This window comes from Lichenostomus cassidix, chromosome 8 (assembly GCF_008360975.1).
Source record: "Lichenostomus cassidix isolate B80296 chromosome 8, HeHo_3.0, whole genome shotgun sequence".
Lineage (NCBI taxonomy): Eukaryota > Metazoa > Chordata > Aves > Passeriformes > Meliphagidae > Lichenostomus > Lichenostomus cassidix.
Genome location: NC_139489.1, coordinates 715,105 through 736,538, shown reverse-complemented (window position 1 = coordinate 736,538; position 21,434 = coordinate 715,105). Strand labels below are relative to the sequence as shown.

General features: G+C 53.8%; 1 protein-coding gene and 2 long non-coding RNA genes across 3 annotated transcripts in view; 1 reads left to right on the top strand and 2 right to left on the bottom strand.

The window, feature by feature from the left end:
* Nucleotides 1–21,434, bottom strand: part of LOC146433583 (uncharacterized) — a 214,838-nt gene that overhangs the window by 180,330 nt on the left and 13,074 nt on the right. The window lies entirely within an intron of this gene.
* On the top strand, nucleotides 15,570–17,416 carry LOC146433586 (uncharacterized). The gene is made up of 4 exons (XR_014853644.1): nucleotides 15,570–15,693; nucleotides 15,747–15,826; nucleotides 15,892–16,034; nucleotides 16,994–17,416. It is a non-coding gene; the product is annotated as an uncharacterized LOC146433586 (long non-coding RNA).
* Nucleotides 15,906–20,792, bottom strand: PTGER3 (prostaglandin E receptor 3). The gene is made up of 2 exons (XM_085067359.1): nucleotides 19,912–20,792; nucleotides 15,906–16,190 (listed from the first exon to the last, which is right to left on the bottom strand). The coding sequence occupies exons 1-2, from the start codon at nucleotides 20,719–20,721 to the stop codon at nucleotides 15,906–15,908; spliced, it is 1,095 nt and encodes a 364-aa protein (XP_084923485.1). The 5' UTR covers nucleotides 20,722–20,792.

Below are 21,434 nucleotides of genomic sequence, written 5' to 3'. Positions count from 1 at the left end.
GAATAATTGAGTGTGGGGTTGGTAAAAAGCTCTTTGAGTGACCCAAACGAGCACTTTGGTAGCCCTGAGTGTTGCCTTTCCTGGCTTCCAGCAGGATGGCTTTCAGGCCAGACTGGAGAACATTTCCAGCTGCAGGAATCAGGCTCTGGATGGGGTGGCTGCCAGCAGAGGGGCTGGAGCTCTGGGGCATTTGGATTTTAAAAATCCAACCCCAAAGTCTTTGTCTGCAACACCCCTGGGACTGTTTCAAATCAATCCTCACTTCTTGGTTCCCAAAGGAATCTCCTGCAGGATTTATGTTTCTCAGGATCTGCACTCAGACTGGACATGGAACAGCTGATTCATTAAAAAAAAAAATTAAAAAAAGTTCTTTACGTGTGTCCTGCAATAAAAGTCAAAGTTGTTTTGAAAGTTTTCCTCTGTGAAATGCAACCCCAGAGAGAAGTGACACGTGTTAACAAATCCCTGTCTTTTTTATCTGGAAAACTTGTGTACATGGAAATTTCTTCTCCCAGTCCAGGAGGTGTTTTTTCCTTGCTGGTCCTCTGTGAAGGGAATTTATCTCCGTGGCTGTCCTGGTTTGGGAGCTGGAGAGGGCTGGGGTGAGCTCACCCTGGCTGCTGGTGTCACCTCAGCTGGGGACACTGGGGGGATGCTGGGGAACTCTTTTCCAACCTTTTCCAACTTTATTCCATGATCCTGTGGTTCCACACAGCCTCTTGTTCAAAGCAGTTTTATGGGAGAATATTGCCTTTCTTTCAATAAAAGAAAAAGAAGAAAAAGAAAAAAGAAATTTTCTTTCAACATGTTCAGCTTTAACCTCTTGGGTCTCATGTGCTGAATCCCCAGGAATAATCTGGGAATGGAAAATCCGCTGGAAAAGCTGTGCCTTGCAGAGGAAAATTGGCACAGAGACTCCAGAATCTGCAATTGTAAATAAACTGAATAATATAAATAAACGGAGAGGAGCCAGGAGGGCTTTGTGTGACACTGCCACTGCCTTGCAAGGAGCAGCCCCTGTCCTTGGGGACCTTCAGCTCCTCCCTGAGCGCAGCAGTGTTCCCTCTCTGTGACACTGAGGTGACACAGTGCTCAGGGTGCTGGGGCTGCAGGACTGTCACATCCCGTGTATCTCAGCAGGATATCCAGGAGAACACAACCTGGCTCCCTCCCAGGGGGAAAAGTTTGTATTTTCCTCTTTTTCAAATTTATTTTAAACAACTTCCTCCACTGCTTTCCATCCCCAGGGCTGTGCACAGATCCTGCTGAAGCAAAGGTTCTGCTGTTGATTTACAAAAGGGACAAAACAACCCACTGCTGCTTAAACCCACACTGAATCTCCCCAGAACCCAACCCTGGAAGAGCTAAACCATCCTCACATTGCCTCCTCCATCCTGCATCTACAAAATTGGAGCTGCTCTGCCAAAATCGGTGTTGGTGAAGCAGGGCAGAGCACAGGTTTGCCTGCAGGTCGGGGATGTTTGGTGCCACAGCAACTGCTGGTGCCAAAGAAATAAAGAAATAAAGAAATTTATTTCAATAAAGAAATAAATAAATGGAAATGAAGGCAGGATGGGGGGAGCAGTGCCTGCTCTGTGCTTCCCAGGTCAAAGTGCTGCTGTGCAGAGGAATTCAACTGTGTGAAACCAACCTGAGCTATGGCAGGAGATAGAATTGTGCAGAGGAAATAAACTGTTTTAAACCAAACTGCAGCCATGGCAGGAGCTGGAATTGTGCAGAGAGAGATCAACTGTGAGAAACCAACCTGAGCTGTGGCAGGAGCTGGAATTGTGTAGAGGAAATAAACTGTGAGAAACCAAACTGCAGCCATGGCAGGAGCTGGAATTGTGTAGAGGAAATCAACTGAGTGAAACCAAACTGCAGTTGTGGCAGGAGCTGGAATTGTGCAGAGGAAATAAACTGTTTTAAACCAAACTCAGCCACGGCAGGAGCTGGAATTGGCTCAGCCTGTTCATTTTCCATACCTGTGGGGACTGGGGGGTGCAGGTCAGGCTGGCACACCCACAGCACCTCCCAGCAGGTGTTTTTGGGGTTTTCAGTGTTGCAGATCCCGAGTGCCCAGCCAGCAGCAGCACTGCCCCAGCAGCAGCAGGGCTGTCTGGCACAGCTGCTCAGGAGCTTTCACTTCAGAGGGAAGGAAGTGGTTTGAGGGTTGGTTTCTTTCAAAGAACTGTGGCTATTTTGAACGAGGGAAGTTGTCCTGTTTGAGAGAACTCTGAGTCAGGGCTTTTTGCGAGGAAAAAGGCAGTTTAAAGAGTAAGTCTTGGTTCTTGGTAAGGACAGACAAACCACGTGCAGCTCTGCTGGGAAAGCAAAACCAAGCTCCACCCTGGTTTGGTCTATTTTGGGGTGTGGATTGGAGGTTCCTTCCAGCCCAAACTGTTCTGTCATCCTCCAGCCCTGTGCAAGGTTGAAAGGAAAGCCAGACTGATGGAACACTGGGTTTTTTTGTGGTTTTGTTTGGTTTTTTTTTGGTTGGTTGGTTGGTGGGTTTTTGTGGGTTTTTTTTGGTTTTTTTTTTGGGTTTTTTTTTGTTTGTTTTTTTTTGTTGGGTTTTTTTGTTGTTTTTTTTTTGGAGGATGCTGCTGTTCAAGCTTTGGTTTAGCAATCCAGCCTGGAAGAAAACAGCCCAACTGGAGCCAAGGGGGATCACAGAATATCCCAAATTGGGAATGACCTGTGGGGATCATCGATCCAAATCCTCAGTAATTGTGGATTATTGTGTAAATGCACAGATGTGCTCACAAATCAGATCTAAATGGGAACAGGAATGGGGCACTGCAGGTGCCACTCAGTGCTCTGTCTGGTGACAAGCACAGGTTGGATTCCATGGCCTTGGAGAGCTTTTCCAAGTGCATTAAATCTGGGAATGAGCAGATTCCTCCTTTCTCACAGCTCCTAGAAACAATGGTTTCTCTCCTATTCCCCATCTGCACCTCCTGCTGGAGGCTGTGCTGTCCTTTGGGAAGAGAAATCACCCTCAGAGCTGAATTCCTGCTGGGAGGACACAAAGCCACCCCAAAGGGTCACTCCAGGGCAAGGCTCATTTCCTCTTTCCCTTCTTGCCCAGCTCTGGAAACCAAGAGCAAACCAATGAGGATTGGAGGAGGCAGGAGAGCAGCTCTGGGAAAATCCAGATGTTGGGGAAGAATTGCCACCCAGGATCACTGCTCAGCCTCTGCTCCACTGCTCTGATTAATGCAGAGCCTCACTGAGGCCATCAAAGCTCCTGGAGAGGCTGTTTGGTTCTTCCCCCACAGGAAATGAATTGATGTGTTTGGTAAAATACGCTGCAGTTAATATTTAATGCCATGGTTGAAAGGGAAAATGGAAACAAAAATAAATTACCTTTCTTCGGTGCTTGCAGCAGTTTAATTTCACTCTGCAAACACTTAGAATAAAAGAAACACCTTTCAGACTGCAGCCTTTGGAATTATTAATGTCTTTATGGGGGTAAATGTGCTATTTGTATTTCTCCCAGGCTGCAGAGATCAGCCAATGGAATAATTCAGGGAGCAGGGACTGAATTTCCCTGAATTGCCCTTTTCCCAGGCGCTCTGGTCCAGCAGCCCCTGGAGAAAAATCCTTGTGGGAAGATGAGGGAAACAATGGACAGAAGTGAAATGTCATTGATCGGGTTGTACCTCACAACGTCTGGGGATGCTCAGATCCAGCATGGGAACCAAACACAATGGAAAACAAACCCAGTGGAAAGTAAAAACCCAAAGGAAACCAAACCCAAATGGAAACCAAACAAACCAAATGAAAACCAAACCCAATGGAAACCAAACCCAAATGGAAACCAAACCAAACCAAACCCAATGGAAACTAAAAACCCAAAGGAAACCAAACCCAAATGGAAAACAAAGCAAGCCAAACCAAATGAAAACTAAAATCCCAATGGAAACTAAACCAAACCCAATGGAAACCAAAAACAAAAACAAAAACCCAAAACAAACCAAAAACCAAAAACAAAAACCAAACCCACACAGAAACCAAACCCAATGGAAACCAAAAATCCAATGGAAACTAAAAACCCAATGGAATCCAAATCCAATGGAAACCAAAAATCCAATGGAAACCAAACCTCACACAGAAACCAAACCCAATGGAAACCAAACTGAAATGAAAACCAAACCCAGTGGAAACCAAATCCAATGGAAACCAAAAATCCAATGGAAACTAAAAACCCAATGGAAACCAAATCCAATGGAAACTAAAAACCCAAAGGAAACCAAACCAAACCAAATGGAATCTAAAAATCCAATGGAATCCAAACCCAATGGAAACTAAAAACCCAATGGAAACCAAACTGAAATGGAAACCAAACCCAGTGGAGACAGCACCATAACATCACTATGACATCACCATGACATCACCATGATTCTCCCTCTGCCATGCAATGGCTGCATCACCCCTCAGCTTCCCTGGAAAATGCCCTTCCAGGGCTCAGCATTTCTTCTTCTCCGAAGAACTGGTGGATGTGAAAGGAAAGATGGAACTGGAGGTAGGGTTGGGAGTTAGACAACACTGTGAAAGAAGCAGATTTTCTGCCTTTTTTACTTTTATTTTTCTTTTTTAGATTCTTTTCCTCCTGTTTCAGGCTGTGCTCATCCTTCCCCTTCCCAGCTGAGCTCTGCAGCCTCCCGAGGTGTCCTGGCAGGAGGAGCCAACCCTGCTCTGAGCCTCAGCCAGGCTGGGCTCTCCCAGCTCCTCGAGCTGCCCTGACATCAGAGCTGGTTTGGTTTTGTTTCCTGAGTGGCTTCGGGACTCTGGGATGCTGTAGAAGGAATAAAACTCTGCTGCTGAGCCCAGGGAAGGCTGCAGCTCCCAGCTGGGGAGAGGGGAATGAACTCACACAGCTCCCAGCAGACACTTGAGACTGAGGGGGAAAAGGGAAAAACAGCTCAGACTGGGACAAAAATGTCCTTTTTCACAGGTTTTTTTCAGCGTGGCCACACAATATGGCAGGGAAAGGTATTTAGTGACCATGAATGCAGCTGGGAACTGCTGGCCTGCTTGGAGAGCCTCTCTGGGAACTTAAGGAAATTAAATGGACTTGGGTATTAAGTAACATTAGAAAATGTAATTAAAAAAAACATAAATAACGAGCAAAGTACAAATAAAACCTCTGCTGCCTCCTGGGCTGGGTTCCCCTCTGCCTTCGCCGGGGAGGATTCGCAGCAGGGATGTTTCGGAGGAGACAAAACAGCTTCCCAAAAAAGGAATAAATTGTGGCTCTCGTGTTTCATTTCCAGTGCTCCGTGATCCTTCTGGGAAATGCAAGGTGCAGCCTGAGGCTGTGACAGCCCTGTGACAGCCCTGGGACAGCCCTGGGACAGCCCTGTGTCACTGCCAGGACAGCCCTGGGACAGCCCTGTGTCACTGCCAGGAGCTCCCAGCCTGTTGGGAATGGCGTTGGAGGTCACAGCTGGAATGGGAATTGCTTCAAGTGCAATAGGGACAGGCAGGGATTGTATCCCAATCACTCCCCAGCCAATTCCCACTGCGGTTTCTGGGGTTTCTGGGGTGTCCCCAGAGCTCTGTGGGGTCAGGGCCAGCTGAGGCCACTCAATGGGGCTCTGGGTGGCCCAGACTTGCTGTGTCCTGTGGGATTCCAGTGGCAGAGGGACAGAGCTGGGGCTGGCTGTGCTCCCCAGGGAAACTGGGATGGGATTGATGGGATGGGATGGGATTGATGGGATGGGATTGATGGGATTGATGGGATGGGATTGATGGGATTGATGGGATTGATGGGATAGGATGGGATTGATGGGATGGGATTGATGGGATTGATGGGATGGGATTGATGGGATTGATGGGATTGATGGGATGGGATGGGATGGGATGGATGGGATGGGATGGGATGGGATTGATGGGATTGATGGGATTGATGGGATGGGATGGGATGGGATGGGATGGGATGGGATGGGATGGGATAGGATGGGATGGGATGGGATTGATGGGATGGGATGGGATGGGATGGGATGGGATGGATGGGATGGGATTGATGGGATGAGATGGGATTGATGGGATGGGATTGATGGGATGGGATGGATGGGATGAGATGCACACACTCCACTGGGAGCCCTGGAAAAGCCAAACCTCTGCACTTGGCCGGGAACAGGCTGAGCTGATTCCTGTGAACCACAAAATCCACTGCCAAAAGGGAAAGGATTCCTCAAATTCTGCAGCACGATGCACAGCTGGAGGAGGAAATAGGGGATGGAATGGCAGGGATGTTTCCCTGGGGAGTGCCTGGGGCTGGTGGCTCAGGCTGGTGGCTGCAGGGTGACCCCGCAGGGACTCAGCCAGCCCGGGGCTCTCAGCACCTTCCCCTGAGCCCAGCGGTGGCTGCAGGGGCTGCGAGGAGAGGGGGAATTCATGAGACCTTCAGGAGTTTAGAATGCCAGAATCCCAGGCTGGGTGGGGCTGGAAGAGCCTTCAAAGCCCGTGTGGCTCCCTGTGCCAGGACAGCTCAGAGCCCAGTGCCGTCAGGAGGAGCTGAGCTGTGCCCTCCCTGTGACACTGACAGGGAGCCATGTCCCTCGGCGTTGCTCAGCGCTGCCCTGCCGAGCCTGCCAGGATCTTGGGAAACATCCCCAGGATTTCAGCACGGAGAAACTTCTCTTCTGCCAGAGAAACACTCTGTCCTGAGGCGAGAGGATTAGCGACACACAGCTGGAATTACAGCTGGAATTACAGCCCAGCACTGGGAGCTCCGCGGGGCTGTTCCTGCAGCTGGGCTTTGCCAGGAATGCCGATGTGCCCAAATCCCTGCCAGGTGTCACCTTCAGCCGGGAAAACCCTGCCAGGATCTGCCTCGGGAGCTGCCGGCAGTGAGCAGCAGCACACACCGAGCTCATCCCCAAAATTTGGGCACGAGGGGTACATCCCAGATGAGGCTTTGGCTGGATCCCTGTGGCATTGGACACACAACTGGAGGAATAGCAGTGGGAAAGCCACAGGTGGCACTGGTGTCCCCAGCATGCTGGCTTTGGGAACATTGGTCACAACCACGGCCAGCCTCAGATCTCTGCATGGATAAACCAGAGGGATTTGGGAATGAAATTGTCCTACAGCAGGGCAGTGCCAGGGACAGCCCTGGCTGGGCTGTGGGGACACCATGGCACACAGTGCTTGGAACAGCAGCCCTTGGAGTGCCAGCCCTTGGAATGCCAGCCTTTGGGACACCACCAGCCCATGGAACAGCAGTCCATGGAATATCAGCCCATGGAACAGCAGTCCATGGAATATCAGCCCATGGAATATCAGCCCATGGAATATCAGCCCAAGGAATATCAGCCCATGGAATATCAGCCCATGGAATATCAGCCCATGGCACACCACCAGCCCATGGAACACCACCAGCCCATGGAATACCAGCCCATGGAATACCAGCCCTTGCACTCTCACCACCCTTTCTCCAGAGCTGCAGCTCCCAGTCTGGGAAAGGTCACGCCTGGTGTGGCTCCAGGGTGAGTGCCAGGCACAGTGCTGGGAAGCACACTGGGAATGTCCCCAGGGCACTGTGCTGCTGCTGCTGCTGTGAAATCCCAGCGTCAGCTTGCACAAACCCCTCTGCTGTGGGACAACAGCTCTCACTTTGGGGTGTTGCTCAGCCCAGTTATTTGGGGAAGAAGCACATCAGGATGCCAGGCATTGCTAAATGCTGGTTTTGTCAGTTGGTTTTCCAAAGGCTCTGTACCTCCTGGTGTGATTTTCCTTCAAACCCAGCAGACTTCCCTGAGTCTCCAGCACTAAGGAGCAGCTCTGGCTGTGGCAGTCACACCCTCTGGATGCAGGCAGGGGACAATCCCCAGGACACTCCCTGGGGATCCCAGGGTGAGGGTTTAGGAATGGGAAAAGGGCATTGTAAATGCAGTTGAAGGCAGGTGATGAGGTGATGTTAAGACATTTATTTCAATATAGTAATTCAAATCATTTCTGTAAAAATGAGGGGAATTTGGCCCCTGGTGTTTATGAATAGGGCTGGAGAAGATGATGGAATCACAGCATGGGCTCAGCCAGCAGCACTGAGGGATTTAACTCCAGGTTTGCATTCCAAGGTGGCATAAGCCAAGGATAACACATCCGGGTGGGATGGGGAGCTTTGGATCAAGGGGGAAACTGGAATTCAAATGAGGCATCTGGTCAGGGTGAGCCTGGTGGCTGCTGAGCCCAGCCCAGAGCAGAGGGGACACCTGGGGACATGAGGGGACACAGACCCTTCCGGGGCAGTGCAGACCCACACGGGGCAGTGCCATTGGGAAACTCCTGCCAATCATTAACTGCATTTCCCAGAGCACTGCAGAGCTTCCTGAGCTCAGCCGAGCTGCCTCTGAGCCCTGGCAGTGCCAGCAGGCCCTGGGGACACGGGGGACAGTGCCAGGCAGGGGAGGTGTGACGTGGGTGCAGTGCCACCATCACGTCACCGTCAGCAGGCACAGTCCCAGCACAGGCTCTGCTCCTCAGAGCGTTTCAAACCAGATCTGCCAGCCTGGGGGTTGGGTTGGGACACTCCAGTGTCACCGCTGGAGCCACCACAGGCTTTAGTCACCTGCTGTTTGTGTCTGTTTGGGGTGACAACCGCAGGGACACCTCCATGTCACACAGCACCTGCTGTGCAGCCACCCTGCGACACAGCCTGGGGCTGGCTGCCATCCCATCCCAGCGGGACAGCGGGGACACTGAGGACACGGGGGACACTGGGGACAGCAGGGACACTGGGGACACTGAGGACACTGGGGACATGGGGCACACTGAGGACACGGGGGACATTGGGGACAGCAGGGACACTGGGGACACTGGGGACACAGGGGACAGAGGGGACACTGGGGACATTGGGGACACTGAGGACACTGGGGACATTGGGGACATTGGGGACACTGAGGACACTGGGGACACTGGAGACACGGGGGACATTGGGGACATAGGGGACATTGGGGACACTGAGGACACTGGGGACACGGGGGACATTGGGGACATTGGGGACATTGGGGACAGTGGGGACATTGGGGACAGCGGTAACCCGCGGTGCCCTTCCGGGCTGTGTCCTTCGGCGGTGTTTGGTGTCCCCAGTGTCCCTGGCGCTGCAGGGACACAAAGAAAGGCCGAATGATTAACTGTGCCATTGTCGCTGCAGTCACCGCAGTCCTTCCTTTCCCACCGCACAGCGATTGTTCTGCTGTGTCAACAGGGCCGGGAGGGAGCGCGGCTGGGCTGGGGGACTGTCTGGGAAGGCAGGAGGGAATGGGGACAAGGACTGTTTGTTTGGAGAGCCAGCAGGGAGTGGGGACAAGGCAAACAGTGACACTGAGCCCCCAGGGCTCTCTGCTTTGGCTGTTCCGTTAATTACCGCGGATGAGCCCATGGGAGCCGCAGGGTGTCACAGCATCCCAACAAGGGCTGTCCGAGCCGCGCTCGGGGAGTTAAACCCTGAAGTAATTCGGGTTTGGGTGGATCTGGGTTTTTTTTAATTTTTTTTTATTATGTATTTAGAAAAAATCCTAATTTTCGCTGTGGTGTTAACTGGGTTTCAGCCTCGGCTGTTTCTGGAGGTTGCTGTCAGGCTGTCCTTCGCGTGTCTTTGTGCCCTGGGCACGGAGTGGGACATGCCATTGTCACCCTGCTGGCAGTGCTGAGCCCGAGCCAGCCCCGGGCAGCTGGACAGAGCCACCCCCAGCAGGAACCCTGCCCAGGTGGCACCTGGGCGCTCCCGGAGGGAAGCTGTCCCTCCCCTCCTCGGCTGGGCAGCCCTGGCAGCTGCCACTGCCACCAGCACGTCCTGCTGCCGGCACCGCGCGTGTCGCGCTTGTCACCAGCGGGGGGGACACAAGGACAGCGAGCTCTTGCCCTTCAGGGTGTGACTGTCCCTGGAGGTTCTGCTCTGAGCCACCGAGCCTTGGTGCTTTTATTCTGCCGAAGATGTCCCGCACAGAGCCGGCCCCGCTCTGCCCTGCCTGCCCTCGGGACAGTTCTGCGCCATAAAAGATTTCATGTTTCAAAGATCCATGGAAGCACAGAGTTGTTCAGGTTGGAAAAGACCTCCAGGATTACTGAGCCCAAGCTTTGGCTGATCCCCACCTCATCCCCAGACCTTTCCTCTGGGTTTGAATGCTTCAAGCTGTGGCATTTCCAGGCTCCAGATCCTCGCAGTCCTGTGCTGGGAGGGGTGGAGGGAGGCTGTGATCCCTGCTGTGGAGCATCCCCGATGCGGGGAGATGCCCTGGGCTGGGCTGGCTCAGCCCCAGGGCACTGCCAGCCCAACCCGCTGTGCATGCAGCTCCCTGGCTCAGTGCTGGCTCAGTGCTGGCTCAGTGCTGGCTCCCTGAACCTCCCTGGGCTCGGGCCCTGCACAGGCTCAGCCCTGGATCATGTGCAGCTCCCGCGGAGCTCCGTGGCACAGCGCTGGTGGCACTGCCAGCCTCTGTCCTTCCCCGAGGCCAGGAGGGGACAAAGCTGTGCCCAAATGCGGGCAGAGCTTGCCAGCCTGTTCTTGTCTCTGTTGTTGAGAGCTGTTCACGTTCAGAGCCAGGCAACTGCAAACACATCAGGCAAAATCCTCCCGACTCCAACCTGTCACATAAACCACCAACTCCAGAATGACCTCTTCCCGCTGAAAAGCCACTCCAAGTCGGGATGAACACTTCCTTTCATCTGCAAGCCTGAGAGCTTACCAAGGCTGGATTTATTTGTCCTGACGGATGCATGGAAGAACTGAGGCTCCTCGGAGCAAACAGGCTGTGTGGGGAGGGGGGGCAAGGTCTGTCCAACCATTGTGTTTACAGAAAGTCCAAATAACTGGGGCTCCTCTCCCTAGCCACGATGGGTTCTTCAAACAAAGCAGCCCCAAATATAAATACATTGTCTTTCACAAAATGCATTTGGGCATATTTGACATATTTCATATTCAGAGCAGCTCTTTCATGTCGTGCCCTGGAGAGCAGGGGGGGCTCAGCTCCTGCACCCCCGTCACTGCTGGGGCTGCTCTGTCTTTCTGACAAGCCTGGCTGAGCTCAGGATTAATTCTCCTTTTGACTTCATCCCTGAAAAATCCGAAGTGCTCCGAGGGAAGCCAGAGCTGGCTGGAGCTGGCCAGGGCTGGGACAGCCAGCCAGGAATGGATCCAGGAGAGCTGGACAGGCCAGAGTCCTGCTGAGAGCTGTGCAGGGCATTCCTGCTGCTCCCTATTTCCACAGGGAATGCTGGGGAAAGGCAGGAGCACAACAGGCAGGACGCTGGAGGTGGGGCAGAGCCCCTGGAGCCTTCCCAGTGCCGGGGCTTGATCCCTTCACTGTGCTGGGATCACCCCGAGGTCTCTCCCAAAGCCCCAGCAGCAGCTGGGTGGATCACTGCTCCTGTGCTTCCCGGGAATTATGGACAAATGGAGGGAAAGGGAGACTGGGGCTGTGTGCAGCCGGGAGCAGGGTGACATCCAGGGCTCCCTGGGGGGGCAGTGGGGCTGGGATGGAGCTGGGATGGAACTGGGATGGAGATGGGATGGAGATGGGATGGAGCTGGGATGGAGATGGGATGGAGCTGGGATGGAGCTGCAGCAGCAGGAGCAGCTGGGACCCTCCCCAGTAGTGCCCACTCAGTGCCCAGTCAGTGCCCATTCAGTGCCCAGTCAGTGCCCATTCAGTGCCCACTCAGTGCCCACTCAGTGCTCATTCACTGCCCACTCGCTGCCCACTCGCTGCCCACGCTTCCTCAGCCGGGAGCAGCCAGAGCCATAAACAGCAGCAGCAGTTAATTTGTAACTCACGCTCTCCAGGGAAATCTGCACCTTAATGGTGCCCAGCAGGAACCGCCGGAGCGTGAACTCCCAGAGCTGCTGGGTACCCCAGAAACCTCTGCAAACACCTGGCCAAGGGTTTTGGGAAATGTGCTGGAGCTCAGCGGCCAGGAAAGTGACTGCAGGGGAGTGAAAAGTCCATGAAGGGTCTGGAAAACACATTAGTAATGCTGGGTCAGTGGGACATTGGGAAGGAATTGTTCCCTGGGAGGGTGGGGAGGGATGGGATGGAATTCCCAGAGAAGCTGTGGTGCCCCTGGATCCCTGGAATGTCCAAGGCCAGGCTGGAGCAGCCTGGGACAGTGGGAGGTGTCCCTGCCATGGCAGGGGTGGCATTGGATGGGATTTAAGGTCCCTCCCAGCCCATCCCAGTCTGGATTGTGTGAAATGCCACCGAGGCTCCTGCAACTCCGAGCAGAGCCTGGTGCATCTCGAAGGAGCTGTTTGTCCTGACAGCACAATGCTGGGGAGCTTTCTGCTGTCTCTGGGCAACCAAACCTATCAGCTCTTGCTCTTCCTGCTGCTGCTGAAGATCAGAAAGATTTGGTTTTGTGGTTCCAGCTCTGTCACAGCTTTCACAGCTCTCCTGCTTTCTGCTCATTTACAACCCAGTCTGTGTTGCCTTAGTTTTTTGGGTTTTTTTAAAGTGAGATCAAACTGATAAAGGGAAACTCAAGCCCAGCTGTTCAGTGGGGGCTGGGGTTGGGTCCGAGGTGTTTCTGCCATTGCCTGGGAAATTTAATTTGGGAGTCTCCACTGCTGGAGGTGTCCAAGGAAGGTCTGGCTGTGGCACTCAGTGCTCCAGGCTGGGGACAAGGTGGGCATCAAGCACAGGATGGACTCCGTGGGCTGGGAGAGCTTTTCCAGCCTCAGGGATTTTAGGATTTGCCTGCCTGGAGCTCCTGGATTAGGTCAGACCCAGTGATTTCCCAGTTCTGCTGGGCTGGGGTTGCTGCTCCCAGCAGGAGAGGAGTCACTGCTCTCCTGTGTCAATCTGCTCCAGGAGCTCAAAAAGTTCCTTTAAAAATTACAAAATGCAAAAAAATCCAGTAAAATAATGGGAATAACGGGATAAAATGTGGGAACAGCCTTGGTGGAAGAGGCTGCAGATGGTTCACCTCTGCTGGGACACTCCAGAGCCTGAGCTGGTTTGGGTTTGGGATTGGGGTGCAGATCCCAGTCCCATGTGCTCCCCAGGGGATGCCAGAGCTGGTTTGGGGTGCAGTTCCCAATCCCATGTGCTCCCCAGGGGATGCCAGAGCTGGTTTGGGGTGCAGTTCCCAATCCCATGTGCTCCCCTGGGGATCCCAGAGCTGGTTTGGGGTGCAGATCCCAATCCCATGTGCTCCCCAGGGGATGCCAGAGCTGGCTTTCCCGAGCAGAGCAGAGCAGAGCAGCTCTCACAGGCTCTGCCTGGATCACTGGGCAGATAAAATCTGCTCCTGCCACACCCTGCCAGCAGCAGCTCCTGCAAACACCCAGCAAACACCAGGGTCACTCTGAGTTTTTATTCTGACTGTACAACACACACAGTTTTGGGGCACAAACGAGTGGTTTTCAGGCAAACCATGCTCTCCAGGTGGATTTCCCATGCCCTGCAGCTCCCAAAACGCCTTGGACAAAGAGACAATACAGAAGAGCAGGGTGAAAAGGCATCGTTGAAGAAACACAAACACAGCTTCCCATTCCATGGAAATGGGGATGAAAGCTTCCAGGTACACCTCAGCTCCTGGGATCACGTTTGGGAAGTGCATCCTGTCACACAGGGCTGGAGAGCAGTGCTCCCACTCTGCTTCCCTGCAAACACCTGGAATGCTCCCAGTCCTTCCCACTGGGATATTTAAAATAGCTTATTGTTTTACCACAGCCACAGAGGGCCAGAACTGCCCCTTCCCAACCCCAGGGGAACATTCACTGCAAAAGGCATCATTTTGTGGGAACTGAAGTGAAACCAGCCCTGGTATCAGGAACAAGCAGCCCTGAAACTGCTGGAAAACATTCCCAGTTTTCCATTCGGGATCGATGGTGCTCAGGAGCCACAGCACCCTCCTTTCTCTGGCAAGGAGTGGATGAACAGGGAATCATGGATTCCCTGCTCCTCACAGAATTCCTCTCAGATCCCAGCCAATCTGTGCTCAGCAGCGTGCCAGCCAGGCTGATCCAGGCACTCGAGGTCATCCCGACATATTTCACAAGTGAGCAGCTCTGTTCTGCTCTTTCCCAAAGGAAAAGTACACACAGGGAACAAAAGGGATCCTCTGCACGCAGCAGGCTTTTTATAGCCCCAAATAATTAAAAAAAAAACCCAGTCTGACTCCTGCAAGGCACTTTTTTAAGGAGAAAGAGCCCATTTTTCCCCTCAAAGCACTGCCCAGTAACTGAGGCACCACTGTGCCTGTAGCTGTCACACCCAGGAGGGGCTCAGCACAGAGCAGGCTCCATCAGCTCAATCTGAAAAAGGCATTGCAGCCACTAAATTTGGGCTGGTTGTTGAATTAAAGCTAAACCTTGGCTTTGAGGCTGGACCCAGACATCACGTGGGTAAAACCAGGTTTATGTGGACAAGGATCAGGCAATGCAGAATGAAAGTGAAGGCACAGATTCTTTTTTGAGGAGTTACTTTTACAAATTAAGGAAGAAGAGTAAAAATAAAGGTTTTGTGCAAAACATTCCTCGCAGATGCAGGACTTCATTTGCCTGTAAGGCCCCTGAATTCCAGTCCCTGGCACATGGAATATCAGCTGTGTTTTGTTGTGTTTGCATTTAATTTCACCCCAAAGGCCACAAATCAGGAGCAATTAGAGGCTGTCAGCTCCAAAAGGGTGAAGAAAATGAGCTAAAACACAGCTTTTTGAAAAATAAGCCTCAGAAGTGGCACAAATGGATTGGAACTGAGTTTGTAACCAAAACATGGAAGTTCCTGTGGGAAAAGACCTGATTAATTGACACACTTCCACCCCCCACTGCTTCCAGTGTGCTGGAGTTTGAAAATTCCCAAAGCTGCCTCAGTTGTCTTTTTGGGGAAGGAAGAGCTGAACTCTTTGGGGTGCTCCCAAACAGCTCCTGTGGCTTTGGCTCTGCAAGCCTTTGCCATTAACCCCCAGGAGGAGGAGCAGGGAATGAATGCCTTTTCCTGTTCTCACCCTCCACATCTCCAAACAGCAATTCCCAGCCTGCCTGGGGACTCCACAGGCTGCCAGGGGAAAAAATCAGGGATTTTCTCTTTGTCCCAGTGCTGCATCCTCCTCAAGCTCCCTTCAGCTTCCACAGGGATGAGTGTTTACCAGGACACATCCATGAGTCAGGAGACTCGTGGAACCTTCAGTTCTTGGAAGAGATGGGTGCTCCATCACTGCCACAACCCCTGCTTGGATTTGAGCCACTGAAATCAAATCCAACCTAATTTTGTTTTCCTTATTCCCATGGTTTTTCTCCTTTCTCCTCTTGCCCCTCCAGAAAAAAGGAGGAAGGACTCTCTGAAGGAGATAATCTTAGTATTAACCATACTCTGGAAGGAGTCCATTCAGTAATTCCATCTGTAGAATCTGTTCCCTGTCAGGAAAAGCATTTTTTCCACCTTAAAGCAAGAAAAGCCCTCTCAGGCTCAGGCCCACAAGATGTCAGACCGTTCTGCAGCTCATCCATGGAATGTCCTCATCCCATTCTGCAGCTCAGCCATGGAATGTCCTCATCCCGTTCTGCAGCTCATCCACAGAATGTCCTGTCCTGCTGCTTCCCAGCACCTGTGGCACCCTGCAGGAGGAATGTGGTACCCTGAGTCCAGCAGGGCTGCCAGCAGGGAGCAGACTCCCGGGAAGGCTGCAGCGTTCCTGGTGCTGAGGGAATGTGGCATTCAGTCCCCTCAGGTCCCTCAGGTCACACAGGTCCTGCAGGCTGCTCAGGTCCCTCAGGCTCTCAGTCCCCTCAGGTCCCTCAGGCTCCTCAGGTTCCTCAGCTCCCTCAGGCCGCTCAGGCTCCTAAGTCCCTTCAGGTCTCTCAGGCCACTCAGTCCCCTCAGGCTCCTCAGGCCACTCAGGTCCCTTCAGGTCACTCAGATTCCTCAGTCGCCTCAGGCCGCTCAGTCCCCTCAGGCCGCGGTCCGGCGCAGCTCCTCGGACAGGGTGACAGCTCTGTCCTTGCACTCCGTGTTGGAGCACTTGGAGACGGCGCTGGCGGCCTGGCAGAACTTGCGCAGCAGGATCTTGCGGAGCAGCAGGTACACCCAGGGGTCCAGGATCTGGTTGAGGGAGGCCAGGCGCACGGCCGTCAGTGACAAGTTGCATTCCTTGCGCAGCTCCCAGCGCCGGGACTCGCCGGAGTTGCTCCTGCAGGGCTCGGCTGGGGGCTCTGAGACCATCCTCAGCATGGAGATCTGGGGAGGGAGCAAGGACAGGGACAGGGCTCAGGGACTGCTGGCTGGCTGTCACCACATCCTGGGTGTCACCACTGTCCAGAGAGGCTGTGGCTGTCCCTGGATCCCTGGCAGTGTCCAAGGCCAGGCTGGACAGGGCTGGAGCAGCCTGGGACAGTGGGAGGTGTCCCTGCCATGGACAGATGGACTCTAAGGTCCCTCCCAACCCCAGCCAGCCAGGGATTCTGTGAGAATCCTGAACACCTTCATTTCCTGGACAGGTCCCTTTGTTCTGGGCAGGACTTGGAGACCCCAGTCCCTGGAATGCCCTGGGATTGGGGGTTCCCTTGTGCTGGGTGTGCTCCCAGTGCCCAGAGATGTTTGCAGACCCAGCACAGCCCTGAGGCACCTCCAGCTCTGCCCTGGCACAGCTCAGCACTTCTCCCAGCCCCCGGATCAGCTGGCAGCCATTCCCAAAACTGCCGGGAGGGAGCAGCCCGAGGGAGCAGCCCTGCTCGGAATCACTCCCTGCCCTGTCCAAGCCTCTGGCTCCAGCCCTTGGAAAGAGCCAGCAATCCCAACCTGCAATCCCTCAGGCAGCCTCCTCAGAGCTGTGTGACCACAAAGGGCACAGCTGGGCTGCTGTGGCCCCAAGGGCTGGGACAGTTGGAGCCACAGAGACCGGGAGCACAGGCTCCAGGGAGGATTTTTCCATGCAAAGGGATATTCTGGGTGCCAGATCAATAACCACGTGTTGACCTTGGATGAGTCTGGGGGGCAGGGCGGCATGGACAGCACAGGATTGTTTTTGTTGCTTTAAACAGAAGCAGTTGAGGATTCCATCCACAGCACTTCCTTGACGTGAGTGACCACGGGGAGAGCCTTGTGAAAACACGGATATAGAGCTTTGTGAAAACATGGACACAGAGCCAGAGCACGTCAGGAGCCACTTGGGCACCACACAGCCACAACCTGAGCACGTCCTTGGCCCTTCAGCCCCTCTCCCTGTCCCTGTCCTGTCCCAGCTCCTGCTCCTGCCCCAGCCCAGCACATCCCAGCACATCCCTGCACTCCTGCAGCATTCCCGAGTGGAAAGAGCAGCAGCCTGGTGGAAACCTGCTGTGTTCCCATGTCACATTCCCAGGATTCACACTGCTGTCTCCCAGACCAGCTCTTCCTCTGGGAATTCTGCACGGCCCCTGTTCCTGCAGGCTCTGCCATCTCTCCTTTAGATGGAGCTCCAAAAACACCAGGCTAATAAAATACATTTCCCAAGCACACAACTGCTGCTTATTTCTGGTTTTATGACGTAATATCCCTTTACTGGAATATTTGTTGGGCCAACAAGTGCTCTACTGGAAATTTTATTTGTTTGATATCATTAGAGGTTGTTTATCATGGCCTGTATTGGTCTTCTAAATGGATTAAAAGGCTGCACAAGGCAGAGGAACAACATCAGGTGGAATAAAGTCAACATAATTTATGCCATTAAAAATTTGGTTCAAAACTCATGCAGAAATATAGATGATAATTGCATTTATTCAACAAGAGTAGCTGAAACTTTACTGTTACCATGTATGTGGTTTTAAATGTCTCTATAATTTCTGTCTGCCAGAGGGGATAAGGAGTAGAAGTGTTTTAACTGAAAAGCAGCAGAATTTTGGCTTTAAATAACCTTCAAACTGCTCTGTGAAGGAATAATTTTGTAGCCTGGAACTCCAAAAGAGTTAGCCCAGAGCCAGACGTGCAGGACACTCCACGGAGCCCTCCAGAGCTCAGCCAGCATTGTCAGAGCTTTCCCTCTGCCGCTAAATCACATTTGATTTTGTCGTTTACATCAACAGATCAGCTCTAAAAATACCGTGTGTGGACGAGGGCGTTGTTTACCTCACAGCAGCAGCTGTCAGGATCCATTAGTTCTCAGTTACAAAACTCAGATGTCTTTAAAAAAAAAATAAAACCAGAAACAACAAAAAATCCCCCAAACAGAAATAAAAAACCCCAGAAACAAACAAATAAAAACCAAACCACAGAAACAAAAAAACCCCACAAACAAACAAACCTCCTTTGTAGATCCCCAGATTTCCATCTCAACTCCGTTTCTTACAACTGCTGAGTGCTGCAGCTCCAGGTTAAGTGATTTCTCTGAGCTGGCTTGCACTGAAAATGCTCCATTCTCCATGGTTATTTCTCCAAAAATCTGCTCTCTAATTGCTAAGCTGCACTTCAGAGGTGCACAGAATAAGCTGGGGGTATGTTTAAAACTGGAGGTGTATGTGTAAGGATGGAGATGTTAGTATAAAAATATCTTGTATAAAAATCTTGCACAACGACTCTGGGTTTGGAGAACTCCACAGCACAAGTTCCACACTGCTGAGTGTTGCTGCTGCCGAGGGAAGGAAGTGCTGATGAATTCCCTCGTGCTTGTGGGTTGACTTGTGCCTCCTAAACCACACAAGTGCCCTGGGTACCAAACCACCAAGAGGAATCGCTGCTTCCTCACGGGTGGGTCTGAGAGCTCCCAGGGAGGAGACAGAGCTTCCCCATCTCAGGATCTCCTGTCACACTGCAAGGCTGCTGAAACCCTCGGGGTGACACTGCTGTGTCCCCAGCTGGCTGGGGCAGGGTGGATCCCAGGAGGGCACAGCCTGTCCCAGAGGCTGACAGGGAAGGAAGGAGGAGAGCATGACTTCCAGCCACCCCAGAGTTTCTCCAGGGCTGGAAAACCAGCAGCACCGAGCCCAGCAGGAGCAGAACACCATTCCCTGCTCCCAGCTTCTCACCAAACCTCAGTGTGGCCTCGTGTTTTAATTCTGCCACTGCTGGTGATCTCCAGTGAGTTACTCACACCTTCTGAGTAATTTCAGGACGGAGGATTTGATGGGATTCTAATTCATTTACAAGGAGAACATTTCTAAATTGAATTGTTCTCTTTTTAGCTCACCTCCACCCATCATTAACTCTGTCAGCCCCATCCACAAGAGCTCAGGGGCAGGAAGAAAAACCCTTGTCCAGCCAGAAAGAACCTCTCACATAACCTCAGCATTTCCACAGCCAGCTGCAGCCCATCCTGCTCAGAGATCCCAAGTACAAAGTTTCCAAAAATCCTGCAATTCCCTGATAGAACAAACCAGCCTTTAGGCACAGCATTCCAGACCCAGGGTGTGCTCTGGTCCCACATGGCAGAGATGTGGATTCTGCTCCTCCACTCCTACACTGGGAGAGCTTCTTAAGGAAGGAATAATAAAATAGTGGAAAGAAATGCAGAGATCCTCAAAAACCAGACTGGACAAGCCTGAAGGCTGCTGTAAATCAGACACAGCGAGCTGGCAGCCACAAGGCGCTCGCAGAGTCATGGGCTCTGTGTTTCCTCATAAAACACTGGAAGGAGTTTTGCTGCAAGGTGGGAGCAAATAAAACGCCCTAAATCACAGCTGGCTGCAGCGTCCTTCTCCTGGAGCTGCTATTCCCGTCCTGCTTTTCTCCTCTGCAAAAGAACCTTGTTCTCCTCCTTTTGGCTCCAATTCCTGCATGATTTCCCCGAGCAGGCTGCACTGGGCTCTGGTCTGGGACATGTCGCAGCTCCTCTCCTACACCCTTCCCACTGTCATCACCCCCGGCTGTGTCCCTGCTGTCCTCCCAAGGGGCAGCTCCTGGATGTCCCCGAGGAGCAGGGACCTGTCCCCGAGGCGCAGGCGGAGGGAGCAGAGCAGCGGTGTCCCCGCGGTGTCGCCAGACCTACCAGCAGCGGTGACCAGCACGCGGCCAGCACGCACATGATGCCCAGCAGCTGGATCAGCGTCTCCATGGCGATGCGGCCCCACTGCGCGCTGCCGTGCGCGTTGGCCTTGGCGCGGCAGCGCGACACGAGCGCCTCGATGGTGGCCAGGTTGCAGGCGCCGGTGACCGCGAGGGACAGCAGCCCCGTGGCGGCGAAGGCGGCGGCGAAGGCCGTGCCGCCGGGCGCGCTGATGAAGCACCAGGTGCCGGGCCACTGCAGCGCGTAGCGGCCCAGCCCGGCCAGCGGCAGCAGCGCGAAGGCCACGCCGGCGGCCCAGATGGCGAGCAGGCCGCGCTCGGTGGCCCGCGGGCTCATGTGGCTCGCGTACCAGTGCGGGGCGCGGATGGCGAGCGCTCGCTCCGCGGCCATGGCGCTGGCGATGAGCAGCGGGCACAGCCCGAACAGCGTCATGCTGAAGCCGAAGAAGTCGCAGAGGCGGCCCGAGGGGTCCATGGCCGCCCAGGGCCGGCCCGACAGGTACACGGAGATGACGATGGGGCTGGTGAGCAGCTGGCCCAGCATGTCGGTGAGCGCCAGCGAGCCGATGCACAGCAGGAACGAGCGCTTCCTGCGGCTGCCCTTGGCGCGGTAGCTGCGCGACACGAGCAGCATGGCCAGGGCATTGCCCACGACGCCCGTCAGCATCATGGTCAGCGGGATGGCCACGGACACGGCGCTGCCGCGCTCGGCCGCCCTGCCCGTGCCGTTCCCCCGCGGGCTCAGCGCGCCCGCCGCGCTGCCGTTGGGCGGCCGCTGCTGCCAGGGGCTCATCCCGGCGGAGCCCGCATGGAGCGGACAGAACCGAGCACCGAGCGACAACCCAGCCAGCACAGAGCCGGCCGCCAGCCGGGAGCGCCCGCCGAGCTCCGCGCCGCCGCTTTATGGGAGGGAGGGGCAGGAGCCGCCCCGGGGCTGGGCGAGGAGAGGCGGAGCGGGGCGGGCAGAGCTGCGGGAACCGAGCGGAGAACGGAACGGAGCCCAAGCAGCGGCTGAGAGAGCTGGGAAGGGGCTGGAGAATCCCTGAGGGAGCTCAGCCTGGAGCAAAGGAGGCTCAGGGGGACCTTGTGGCTCTGCACAGCTGCTGACAGGAGGGGACAGCCAGGGGGTCAGGCTGTGCTCCAGGGAACAGGGACAGCAGGAGAGGGAACAGCCTCAGGCTGGGCCAGGCAGGGTTTAGGTTGGACATCAGGGAAAGGTTCTTCCCCCAGAGGGTGCTGGGCACTCCCAGGACCTGGACCAATGATCCCTGTGGGTCTCTGCCAGCCCAAGATACTCCATGGTTCTACAAAAACACCTTGAAGTTTTGTAAAAGCTCATTTGCTGTTGGCATTAACAATTATTTTCAGTACTTAAAGAATTGCAGCCATGTGAACACGTGGGATCCATGGTGAGCTCACACACACGGGATCAGGGTCAGTGCAGGTGACAGGGAATTGGGGTCAGTGCAGGTGACAGGGAAGTCCAAGTGTCCCCAAGACAAAGCA

Coding starts and splice junctions, on each gene's coding strand:
- PTGER3 (XM_085067359.1), bottom strand. CDS start 20,721: ATGAGCCCCTGGCAGCAGCGGCCGCCCAACGGCAGCGCGGCGGGCGCG. Junction 16,191..19,911: donor CGTGCTGGTCACCGCTGCTG/GTAGGTCTGGCG, acceptor CTCCCTCCCCAG/ATCTCCATGCTGAGGATGGT.